The sequence below is a fragment of the Pyxicephalus adspersus genome, chromosome 8, assembly GCF_032062135.1.
Source record: "Pyxicephalus adspersus chromosome 8, UCB_Pads_2.0, whole genome shotgun sequence".
NCBI classification, from domain to species: Eukaryota; Metazoa; Chordata; class Amphibia; order Anura; family Pyxicephalidae; genus Pyxicephalus; species Pyxicephalus adspersus.
This window is the reverse complement of record NC_092865.1, coordinates 524,389-536,812: the sequence shown is the minus strand read 5'-3', so window position 1 is coordinate 536,812 and position 12,424 is coordinate 524,389. Positions and strand designations below refer to the sequence as shown.

General features: G+C 50.6%; 2 protein-coding genes and 1 non-coding gene across 3 annotated transcripts in view; 2 read left to right on the top strand and 1 right to left on the bottom strand.

The window, feature by feature from the left end:
- Window positions 1–1,707: 1,707 nt before the first annotated feature.
- On the top strand, window positions 1,708–3,503 carry RPS8 (ribosomal protein S8; the record flags this gene model as incomplete). Its single annotated transcript, XM_072419273.1, is given in 2 exon segments — window positions 1,708–1,883; window positions 3,374–3,503. Coding segments are annotated over 2 exon segments (306 nt in total), but the record flags the coding sequence as incomplete, so codon positions are not given.
- On the top strand, window positions 1,952–2,023 carry LOC140337525 (small nucleolar RNA SNORD38). The gene has a single exon (XR_011922067.1). It is a non-coding gene; the product is annotated as a small nucleolar RNA SNORD38 (small nucleolar RNA).
- A 6,409-nt stretch (window positions 3,504–9,912) lies between the features above and the next one.
- The window catches only part of CCDC24 (coiled-coil domain containing 24), a 3,166-nt gene continuing 654 nt past the window's right edge, over window positions 9,913–12,424 (bottom strand). Inside the window, exons 2-4 of the mRNA XM_072419271.1 lie at window positions 11,983–12,217; window positions 11,287–11,483; window positions 9,913–10,092 (exon numbers count right to left, since the gene is read on the bottom strand). Coding sequence (XP_072275372.1) covers window positions 9,913–10,092; window positions 11,287–11,454 — 348 coding nt within the window. The 5' untranslated portion in view covers window positions 11,455–11,483; window positions 11,983–12,217. The remainder of the gene's footprint in view (window positions 10,093–11,286; window positions 11,484–11,982; window positions 12,218–12,424) is intronic.

The following is a 12,424-nucleotide window of genomic DNA, read 5'->3' as shown; positions in this document are numbered from 1 at the left end:
ATACAGGGGCATTAGGAAGAGGTGGGTACAATACAGGGGCAATAGGAACAGGGGGGTACAATACAATACAGGGGCATTAGGAACAGGGCAAGGGTACAATACAATACAGGGGCATTAGGAAGAGGGGGGCACAATACAGGGGCATTAGGAAGAGGGGGGCACAATACAGGGGCATTAGGAAGAGGGGGGTACAATACAGGGGCAACGGGAAGAGGGGGATACAATACAGGGGCAATAGGAAGAGGGGGCACAATACAGGGGCATTAGGAAGAGGGGGGCACAATACAGGGGCATTAGGAACAGGGGGGGTACAATACAATACAGGGGCATTAGGAAGAGGTGGCACAATACAGGGGCATTAGGAAGAGGTGGGTACAATACAGGGGCAATAGGAAGAGATGGGTACAATACAGGGGCAATAGGAACAGGGGAGCACAATACAGGGGCATTAGGAAGAGATGGGTACAATACAAGGGCATTAGGAAGAGGGGGCATAATACAGGGGCGTTGGGAAGAGGGGGGGTACAATACAGGGGCATTAGGAAGAGGTGGGTACCATACAAGGGCATTAGGAAGAGGGGGCACAATACAGGGGCATTAGGAAGAGGGGGTACAATACAGGCTTTGCTGTGCTGCGTTGCCTTGGCAGCGTCAGAGTCGCTCTTCGTGACGTCACCACGTCTGTCCTCTCGCGAGACTTAACGGGGAACAAACTCTCCCGAGATCCTTTGCGCTTCCTCTTTCTAGCCAGCGCCTGAGAAATGGGTACGTCATGGTGACCGGCTCCGCTATCCGCCGCCATCCATCCCCGGGCCCTATCGGAGCTTATTGCTTTACCTCAGGGGTTCATAGTGGGGGTTCGGAGCATCGCTCATGGGGGAAATCTCCGGGCTGAGGGTAAGGGGGGAGCCGAGGTATCTCTGACCGCCATCATGGAGGGACAGCCGGGCTGTGCTCAGGGAAGGCCGCACCGAGCTCCCGGGGCTACAAATCTTGACCGAGCTACCCGGTGACCCCGAGCATGCCGGGCTTAGCTCGCCGCGGACTCCCCGGGCTCATCATACGGCTGCCGCAATGTTTTGGGGCCCATGTGCTGCACAACGAGCTGAGGGGCCACTTATAGTTTATAGGGCCCCTGACGTGTATGCTGGGGCCACTCACTGCCAGGGTCCTGGTGCCCTATAGATAACCCCGGGTGCCCTATTCTTGATTGGCTGCCAGGATCTGCCCGGGCCCATGTGATTGGTGCCGCTGATTGGCTGCCAGGATCTGCCCGGGCCCATGTGATTGGTGCTAGAATGTCAGAATCTCTGTATTCTGGGGTTGGGGTATTTTCTAATATTCTGTAGCAGGAAAAATCTCCCTATTATAGCTCTGCCCCAGGTTCTAACACATTATCATGTGGACTTGGGGTTGGGCTCTTGGGGGCCCATCATGGAGTGCAGCGCATGTGATGATAACTTTGTCCTTATGTGAGGGTCTGCGGTCATTCTGATCTGTCGCCCTCACCATGCCGGGATCTGTCATAGTTACACTGATTGCGCTGTCCCCGTGTGGCACCACCTGCCGTGTTTGGGATGATCTTTATTGGCTGCCATTGCTGGCCTCTCCTCTGCTTTGCCCCGAGTTGGTACTTTGTGGTGATGATTGATGGGGTATTTTTATGGCTGTGTTGGCCGTGCTGACATTTGTTGCCCCTCTTTGCAGGCTGCACCAGGAAGACCAGAATCATCGATGTCGTGTACAATGCGTCAAACAACGAGTTGGTCAGAACCAAGACTCTGGTGAAGAACTGCATCGTCCTGGTTGACAGCACCCCCTACAGGCAGTGGTACGAAGCTCACTATGCCACCCCACTTGGACGCAAGAAGGGAGCCAAGCTGGTAAGTGTTGGGGGGCTCCTGTACTGGTCACGGGGCAGATGGGGGCAGTTCAGGCACTCGGCCCGATCTTCCAGTGATGATACCTTTGTCCAGTTCTGCTACTGAATGGAAAGCGATGATCACTTTTATATCTGAGGGAGATCTGTGCCAGGCTTGTAACCCTAAAACATGGCTGTGTGTTGGTTCTGCAGCATCTGCAATGTTTGATCGTTAGAAATTCACCAATCAGATTGCACAGATCTGGGGACTCTGTATAGCATTGAGTTCTGTATATCGGTGATTGCTGCAACATCCGACCAATCACCTCTCAGTTTTATTACATTTCCTGTTTTATAATACTGACCAATCAGCTGCCAGCGGAAGTCTGAGTTCTGTGAGTTCTATTTGGTGGCAGCGATGATTGGCAGCCAGGTCTGTGCACATTTATGGCGATGAGCCGCCATGTAGGACCTCAGAGGGCTGCTAATATACTGGAATGGGGGGGGAGCACGGCAGGTAGGAAACGTCATTTGGGTGTAGGACATCATTGCACCATGAACCGGTGACCTTTATGGGGTGGGGTAGGTAGGGGTATTGTGGCATTTAGATGACTGGTGTGACCCCTGGACTGTAATATTAGCTAACCTATTGGCTGTTAACCTGTCGGCACAGTAAGAGGTTGTTTTGGCTGATTTAATCCTGGAGAGGTCTGCTTTGGGTGGAAGGTGTTGCGGCTTGTGGATGGGTTTAATTGTCTGAGTGATATTTTTCACCCCTTATTGAATTTAGTTCTGGGACCTCTGACGTGTGTCCATGTTTACACATGGCAGGATATTGATGGACAGTTCTGGTAGCCAATAGGACGTCGGCTCCTTTATACTGGAACTGATGGGGTCCTTCCTGGGGTTATAACCCTCTGAGCTCCGATATATCTGTGACCCCCAAATCTTATTGTGTGTAATAGGTATTTATATTCTATGCAGCTCCCTATGGTTGGCACCATAAGGTGGCCGTGCCAAAGCTGCAGAGATGCCACCCTGTGTGTAGCTCAGCCAACCATCTTGCTGGAAGCTCGGATCTTCCCGCTGTGAGTGGTTAATAAGATTTCTATAGATTCCTGATTGGTCGGTCGGGTTAATTGGCTTCCCTGAAATGACTTTGTGGTAGCGCGGTGACTGGCGGGTTTGGCATGTTCAGGAGATTTCATCTCGGAGAAATTTGGGGCGGAATAATGAATCTCGCTTTCCATTGCTGTGCAGTTTTTGTTTTTCCCCCAAATCACATTTTGGGTTTTGTTGGCATTGTATCTGCTTTGTGTTCAGTAGGGAGGCTCCCGATATAATGTGTGTGTGCAGCATCTGCAGGAGGCGGGGAAGTGTCTTCAGAATAATGCTGGAATAGTGGGGGAACTTTTCTCTGATCATTTTGTGAATTGCATATGGCCGGTAACGGGCTCTGCTCATATTGGGTGAATGTTGGGCCGCATTGTAACTTTCTGTCTTCTCATCCAGACTCCCGAAGAAGAAGAAATCCTCAACAAGAAAAGATCCAAGAAAACCCAAAAGAAATATGATGAGCGCAAAAAGACTGCAAAGATCAGCCCCCTGCTGGAGGAACAATTCCAACAGGGCAAACTGCTCGGTGTGTATCTGGGGTAATAGATGGGGTACAGGAGGGGCAAAGCCTAATTCTATGCAGGGTATGGAACGGTGACACGACAAGTCTGGCGGTGATTTGGTGTTGTCACACTTCCTTTGTTGGGGTCTCTGCATGTGTTTGGGGGGCCATGCAGGGCCCCCTCTGCCCCATGAACATTTCCCTTGAGGCCACTGTAACACATGCGGTGTCTGTTGCTGATGTCTTTCTGGAAGTTCTCTTCCTGGCTGGTTGTTGATACTTGCTGGTATCTGAATGCTGGTTGGCTCCCGTTTTCCCCTTGCACCTTCCGATTAGTCATTGGTGCTAGCCAATCAGATTGTGTGGTGAGGTCTGGCAATGTTTCAGTGGTTGGTGGTGCAGCTTTTGTACCTCCTGTGATGAACGCTCTCTCAGCCCGCACCCTGCTCATCCTTTGCAGCACGCTAACCAATGGGCTGAGGAGGGCCGTCATGGTGCAAGGTCGCCAATCCCTTACCCCCCTTACCATACACACCATCACATGTAGACTGCCACCATGTGCTTAGATGGGAGCATGCACTGTTACCCTTGACAACCACAGTTATAATTCTACTTTAATACTGTCTGTGTCACCCGCTGCCACTCCACACGGATGTCTCAGCAATCACAATGTTATAGTAACGCTTCGGGTTTGTAAGTTACAATATTTCTGCTTAGATCATTCAGAGATTCAGCGTACACTTTATTTATAGAGTTTAATAAGTGAAAACATACAAAAACACACAGAGTATAAACATTATAGAAAAATAAAGATAAATCTGTGAACTATAGCAACAGCATAAAAAAGGGAAAACAAAAATTTAGGTGGAGTTGGTTTTCCAGGTCCTGGTTGCTGTGTAAAGTTATCACCGGCCTGCCTGCAGTGTGTCAGTGCCGTTGTCCTTAGTGACATCTTGGTCTCAGTGAGAGCTCCCCCTGCTGGGCTTACATGGCTTTTTCTACGCTGACCAGGGAGGTGGGACTAACACAACAAGCCAATGACAGCAAGGTGGGGGGCTGTGTCCACATGGAGTATGATGCTCTGCCCACTTCCCAAATGCCCCTGGTTCTAGCCCTTAGTAATTTCATTTCAAGTTTTATGAACTGCCAAGCCCCAGATTATTAATCAGCACAAAATAAGGAGTTCACAGAGACCAAACTTTTCATGTCTGGGACTTGTGGTTCACCAGGAGAGGTTACATATGGTTTCCTGCGGCCTAGGAGAATAGTTCCTGGTCTTGCAATGCTCACCATGATGATCCAACTACAAATTGGCCAAATACTACTTTATACAGAATGGTATATTGGAAATATAAAGATTATTAATAAATAGGTTTCAGAGTTCAGTCAGAAGTCACTCTGCTACATTATCTGAGATTTATGACCCCTGGAGACACAAAACCCCAACTTTTACAATGTGTGGTCTGGTCTTCCAACGGATCTCCGATAAAATAAATCTGAACGTTTCCTGTGTGAGGATTGATCCTTCAGGAACACATTGCCCGTCCACCAATAGGAGGCCGCAGAAGGGTGACTACGCTCTGCCGCAATTATAAGCTGGTGGTCACCCCCATAAAGTGCTAATAAATGACCAATAATAAACATTAAGCAGTGCCCACGCAACATTCACTGTCTCATGAACCTTATAATCCTGTTATTCTGTATTTCAAAGCAGATACACAACGTGCAGCCTGCAGGGGTAACGTTATAGCTAAAGCTGCATTTACTTATCAGTCATTGGATGCTGCATTCAGGGAATTCTATAATCCCACCTCTTATCTGAGTGACAACCCCGGCCCTGCTGTCTCTCTGGATGTGCAGTGTTGTCACCCCTTCTCCTTTTATCTGTCACAAATGTTTTTTGTACTTCGTGTTAATATATTAGATGTTTCCCAACGGGGCTACCTCCAGGGGGCGCTAGAGGTTCCTGGAGCAGTTTGTAGCTCTCAGGTCTGTGTAAGTGACCCCAAAGATGTTTTTGGCTATCTGTAAGGATGACATTCTACCCACTGTGAGCTGGGGGTATAATAACTAGAGAAGGAGGGGGGGGGGCTGGTGGTGAAAAGGTCAGGGAAATAATAATGTGAATGTTTCACCCTCATGGTAGCTGCACCTCTCTTCCTTTGGCCCTTCTACCTTGGACAGCTGAGCAGCCAATGAGCACTCACTAGCACAGTCACATGGGAGGATGGCAGGAGTCACATGATCTCTATGTAGCCACCTTTCCTAAATGGAGGGTAAACTCGGCACCCCGGGATTGGATCGGCGATGAATGGAGATAACAGGAATTTGGTGACAATAGATGGGTTGTGTCACATGACCCCAGAAAATGTAGGGGGGGGGGTGACTCCCATCATATACCACACCTGGGGGTTGTAGTTGGCACCCGGCACAGTTTGGGTGCTGACGGTGGAGAGCAGAGGGGGGTGAGGAGACCCCCATAATGGTCTAACCCCAATGTTTGCCACATCGGGGGCCCCTTTTATGAAGTGACAATATAAATGAATGGAGCAATGGGTTCCAACCAGAAACCCCACCAATCAGAATTCATCACACTGCAGACATGGCGGGCAGAGCAGCTGGGTCATCAACCTGCACCCTCCAACACCCTGTGCTCATTAGCTGAGACGATGATTTGCAGCTCACATGAAGGTTCTGTCCGGTACTCCTGGGATCTCTGCCGAGGTTCCGGGATTTTGGGATGTACAGATCCTCCACTCCTTGAGATTCCTGAAGGGTTCTCGTCCCCCTAGTGGGCTCATTAATCCTTCACATGTAATATGGTACAGCAAATGTGTCCGCTCCATATTCACCTATAGTGAGTGCTGCACTATAGTGCTTCACTATCAGTGAAAGATAAACCCCCCCAGATGGTGAGTGAAATGACGGCAGCCAGCCACAAGGGGGCACAACAAGCACCCATCAGCTGACGTTACAGACGCAGTGATCTGCGGAGTGATTTTGGGGTTTAATATTTGGGGGGTCGATAGGTCGGTGTAATATTACAGATGGGGGTTCTCTCTCCACCATTGTGCCCCATCCCCCTCCCTGGGCCACCACTGCAGATCCGGATCAGAAGGACAAAGAACAGCCGAGGGCCCCAATGGAGAGAATTCCAATCAATAATTTTGGGGTAACCCGATAGTGTCCCCATTATGTAAAGGATGAACAGATCTCCTCATTGGAGAATTTTGCTGCGGTGACAACGCTCAGACCTCCTGATTGGCTGTAGTCACAGTGCTGCATTGTGGGAGGGGTCATGTGACCCTGGAAATATTGATCATGTGGTCTGGAGGAAGTGGGGGACACAGAATGGGTGAATCTTCCCAGAAAGGAGGACACAGAATGGGTGAATCTCCACGGGGGGGACACAGAATGGGTGAATCTCCCCCTCTGATCCCTGGGAATTTCTTTATATCTAACTTTCTATTCATTGGTCTGAATCTAAAATATATGCAAATATAGAGGTAGTTCCCAGTCATGTGACCTGTCACAGTCACATGACCTGCTCTGTTGTATTTAGGGGGCTCCCCCCCGCCTGATTTCTATGAATTGGGGTTGGCGGAGTACAGCAGTGCATAACGGGAAGCAGATCCCTCCATCTGATCACACCGCACGCTTTGTATTAGTCGCTGACCTGAATCATGCCACAGCCAATCAGAACGCGTGATCTGCCTCTACAGCAGAATTCCTGAAGGGGTCAGCGAGGTGTTGGGGTCACTGCCCACAATGTCACCCCAAATTATCTGAAAATATGACAAGGCCCCAAGCCTGCACTACAGTATACAGAGGAAGGGAACAGAGAGAGCGCCCTCACCTGGCCGGGGTCCTGTTGGCTGATTGGACAGATGTCACCTGATTGATTTGCAGATCTCTCTCGATGATCCGTCGCTCCTCCTTCAGCTCTACAGAAAGAAAAAACATTTTCTGAGATCACCGACATTCTGATTGGTGGAGTGCGTGTCACTGGGCAGAGGAAACAACTATAACATACAAGGGGGCCACAGGGGCCACTTACCTGTCAGGGAGGGTTCGGGGAGCCGTGATTGGATCTCCTCGGCGTACAGATGATCCTCTTCAAGGCGTTGCTGTAAAGAGAGAAGCGGACCTGAGATCCATGGAGGGGAATCGGAGACAGAGGGTCACCCCCGCATGTGTGATTGGAGGAACTGAAAGCCAATGAAAAAAAGGGGCGGGTTCAGGAAATGGGGAGCGATGTGTCTGACTTGCTGCAGATTCTAATGTACATTGTGAGAGGAGGGCAGATATAAGGAAGAGGAGGCCCGTAAGGGGAGATTTTACCCCCAAACCCTTTCCTGTTCGGTATCAGAGGTACCAATCCCCTGCACAGCGATGTGTTATATCCGTGTTGTCGGGCTGCAGGTAGGAAAGGGTTAAATTGGGGGAGGGGGTGTCATTCTGTGAGGAATCATTCTGTAGAGGGGTCGTGGTGTCACTGTGGAGGGACCCGATGCATCCCCCCTCCCCCATGATGATGGTCAGATGACAATCCTATCTCTGTATTACATTTCTGGGGTCACCTCCATGGGACAGCACTTCCTGTGATCGGCTCCTCTGATTGGTCATCGCAGCAACTTGTATGCTGATATCTCTCTTCAGGGAGCGGCACTCCGCCTCCAGCAGGGATCTGGGAAGAAGCAAATTCTCAGTCAGCCATTGGTGGGATAAAATTTGGACAGGGAAGTTCAGAGCTCCCCAGCTGGTGGCACCCTAAGGTGGGGGATGGGGACGGGGCGCACACAGGCTGGGTACCTGCAGATCCTATTGGTGATTGGCTCATTTCCCTGGTCACATGATGTACACATATAACATTCCACTATACACCACGGACCAATCAGAGGACATTCCGTATGATGCAATCGGTGTAGCACACATGTGGGGGGGCGGAGCTCGGTCACATGACCACAGACCGCATGGGGCCGATTTCCTTTTTTATGAGATTTCTTGATTTGCGCAGTTTATGGCCCCAGAGAAATATTTCCGATTCCTGGCCGGGGCGAAGCTTCCAGCTGACGGGAAAATCCAAAAATAACTCCGACATGGAGAGTAGCACTGCTCAAAGTGAGTGCCTGGAAATATCCTACTGACCTGTCAATCCTGCCAGAAATCCAGTAAGCCTGAAAGTTCCTGCAGTTATCTCAGACATTGGTATTGGCTGTGCTCAGTTCTGCAGACTACAGACCCCCCCCCCCATGCTATGTAGATGAGGGGAGGGGGTATAATGTAGCCCAGTCCTAGGGTGACAACACTGCTCCAATATAGGGAGTGTTGTCACCCTGCAATAGGAAGTGTGTTACTGGCAGGATCACCAGGGATGGGGCCGATATTCCAATACTTTCACTCTTTCCATGTCCTCCCGTCATGTAAGGTTGAACCCAGGTGACCCCTGACCCAGGTGCCCCCTGCGGGGTGACACAAAGCTGACATCACCCATACATTTGGTGTCACTTCTGGTGGTCCTGCCATATTAGTCCTTGCTTAGTCACTTCCTGTTATACTCAGGCATGGTCCAACGTTGTCACCATCAGAAAGCCGGTTCAGCAAGAGGAATTGGTGGAAATGGGCAGCAGGAGATCAGCAGCTCTGAGACATAAAGAATATTATAAATCCGGCAATTATCACCCATCCCCCGTACTATATATGAGGTGGGTACTCCCAGGCCCAGAGTACCGCCATGCCAGGTCATGTATTGCATGGAAAGAGTTAATCATCCACAGCCATAGTGCTGAGGAGGCAGAATACATTCACTGAACACGGGTGAATCTGGCAGATTTCCTCGCACTCCGCTCTCTCCAGCACGGCGTGCTGATTCTTGGAAAGCTGACCCCGGAGTTTGCAGGAAGCCGCAGTTTTCTGGCTCGCAGTGCTGCCCGGACAAAGCAGAAACAGATGCGGCCAGTAGAGAAATCCCAGCAGGCCGAGCTGAGACGCATTTCACCCGATCAGCACTTTTCACATTCAAAATGCAAACAAAAGAACAACACAGCCAGGCTCTGGGCCCCGGGGCCACTTCCTGCTATAGGGGGGCCCACCAGCAGGATGAACAGACGACTGGACTGGTGATGGGTACTGAATGCAGCCAGATGTCCATGGAATCCCCTCACTGAAAGAGTGAAAACATTCACTGTGATTCCTGAATAGATCAGGGGATGGGGGACGGTGAGATTTATTTCTTTTATCCACATGTAACTATATAACAATATGATTTGGTAACACTATGGCAGCCTCTAGCAGTAACAGGACCCCAGACAGGAGCTATCATGAGATTGGCTTTTGTTGGTCAGCAAATCGATTAATATTGAAATATTGCAGCTCCGTGCAGTACACCCGGACACGGAGTGATTCTTTAATATGAATGGGATATATGGTGGACTCACAGGCCCTGGCGGCGCGCTTTGCTCCTCACACTGAGTAGTAACATGCGGATCTCCTGCGTCACCATCTCCTTTATCACCGGGGGGTCGGCCAAGATGGAGCAGCTGCTGGGGGGTCTCTGTAGGGTGGAAGGACTGGAAGATCTGATCTCCCGACACAACTCCAGCAGAACCTCAATCTATAATAAGAGAATGAAGGAATAATGTCATATTATATTTGTCATTTTACCCCTCATTGTCTGATAAATGCCCCCACACATAAAGCTTTCTGTGCCCCTCTGTGGCCATTTTCATGTTTTTCTGTGTAGTGAATGAACTTTTATTCAGATAAATATATTTCAGGGGTTACCTGCGGAGTTCTCCCATCACTTCCTGTGTTGGTGACTACAAAGGGGAGGACAGGAAGTGAGGTGAAATCTCTCCAATGAGTTTCTTGGATTGAGTAGAATCAAACAACATACAATAAACATGATCAGTGCTTAGATTGTAAGCTCTTCGGGGCAGGGTCCCCTCCTCCTCCTGTGTCTGTATTAGTCTGTACCCCTATTTATTGTACAGCGCTGCGCAATATGTTGGCGCTATATAAATCCTGTATACTAATAACAGCTACAATCCTCTTCCTATGGACGTCCGGTGACAGCCGGCATCGGGTCATTAGTTCTTTCGGAGCCGCTGACAACCCTGCGGTGAAGAATTGGCTCATTAAATGTAGAATGCGGCCTTGAATCCAGACAGACGGCCCGCTGCTTGTACTGCACCCCTGTCTAGGGAGGACACATGAATCCGGCAGACAAAACAAACTTCTGTCCAATGAATGCTCAGATCTCTATGGAAGGAACCCAACTCACACAAACACAGAGAAATACGCCTGCGGAGTCCATACAAATCCTCCTTTTATTCTCATACCTGGCTAGAAGTAATCTAGAAAACATGCTGGGGGCCCCGGGCCCTGAAGACCGATATCACAGCACCCAGATCTGGTTCTGTCTGACCCAGAGGAGGAGAATGATTTCAGATAAATATAGACAACACCCTGGTATATAAACCGACATGGAACTCCACTGACAGATTATTATTACACAGTATTTATATAGCACCGACATATTACGCAGCGCTGTACAAAGTCCATAGTCATGTGACTTATAATATATAGAGGGGGTATAATATATAGAGGGGGGTATAATATATAGAGGGGGTATATTATATATGGCAGACAAATCTCATCACAAACACGACAGCCAATAAAACCTGCCAGGGGTGCTACGGGCACAGGTCACATGACCCATCCTCGGTGCCCCCATAATGTGATGGGGTGATTGGGCCAGCAGGTTATGGGGTGCCATCGGTTGGTTGCCATGGCAGTGATCTCACACCTCTGCATGCAGGTCCAGGCTCAGGTCCACGGCGGCCTCTCCCAGAATCCTCCTGACCTCGGCCCTCTCCCTGACCGGCACCAGATCCTCCACCAATCTCCAGAGCGATGCCGGGGGGTCGCTGATCTCTCCATAGCCGCTGTCCTGGTCACTCAGAGGCTGCAGCATGTTGGGACCGGCGGGGGCTCCACATGGACCTGGAGGGGTAAATAAAGGGGGTTAGTCCATAATGGCGGATAAAGGGGAACCCTGAGGGAGCCCCTACAAGCAAAGCACACCCCGGGGGCAGCGATGGTATTGTCATGTGACCCAGCACCAGGGCATTGTGGGATGGCACAGAACTGGGGCAACAAAGAGCCCCAATACCTGGGTATTTACCCCCAAACCCTACCCCAGGGGTCCGGAGACACCTCCAGCACAGCACTGACAGCTGCAATCTTATTGGTTGCTTGGGGCTCATCACCTGACCAGGTACAGAAGGGTCAGGGCCCTGTGAGGGGCAGTTAGAAGTGGAATTGACAGGTAGTAGGGGCAGGTAGTGGGGAGGGGGCACATTAGGCATTGAGGTGCAGTATGGAGGGGGTAAGAGATGGGGTGACAGTAGAGGAGGCAGAAGAGGTGAGTATTGGGATGGGCTGAGGGGTACATGAGGGGCGGGTAATGAGTGGGGGGGGGGGGCTCTAGATACCCCCGTACCCCTTTCATACTTGGACGGGTCCGCCGGGCTCCAGTCACGTGACACACGCTCCCCTTCGGCTCCTTTCTCTCAGGTAAACTTTGCCGTCACCATGGAGACCTGGGACACGCCCCCACTGCATCTATGTCGCCGCCTCTTAAAGCGGCCACGCCACATAACCCGGTGCAGGCGCGGGAAGCCTCGTCCCCCCATAGCGGACCCGAAGATGAACGAGGTCCCGGGTAAGGTGGTCACCTGATTGGTAGAGATAAGACCGGAAGGTGACTACCCCCGTGACACCTGCAGCCCCCTCTGTCAGATGAGGCCCTGGGGTAACTATAGCTCCATACAAGGCCCAGCTAGTGGGGGCCCCTGGGGGCCAATAAGAAACCTCTCTGAGCCCAACATCCTCCTGGAAGTCAGACCCCACGCAACCCCTCCCCCACAGGGCTCAGACCCCAC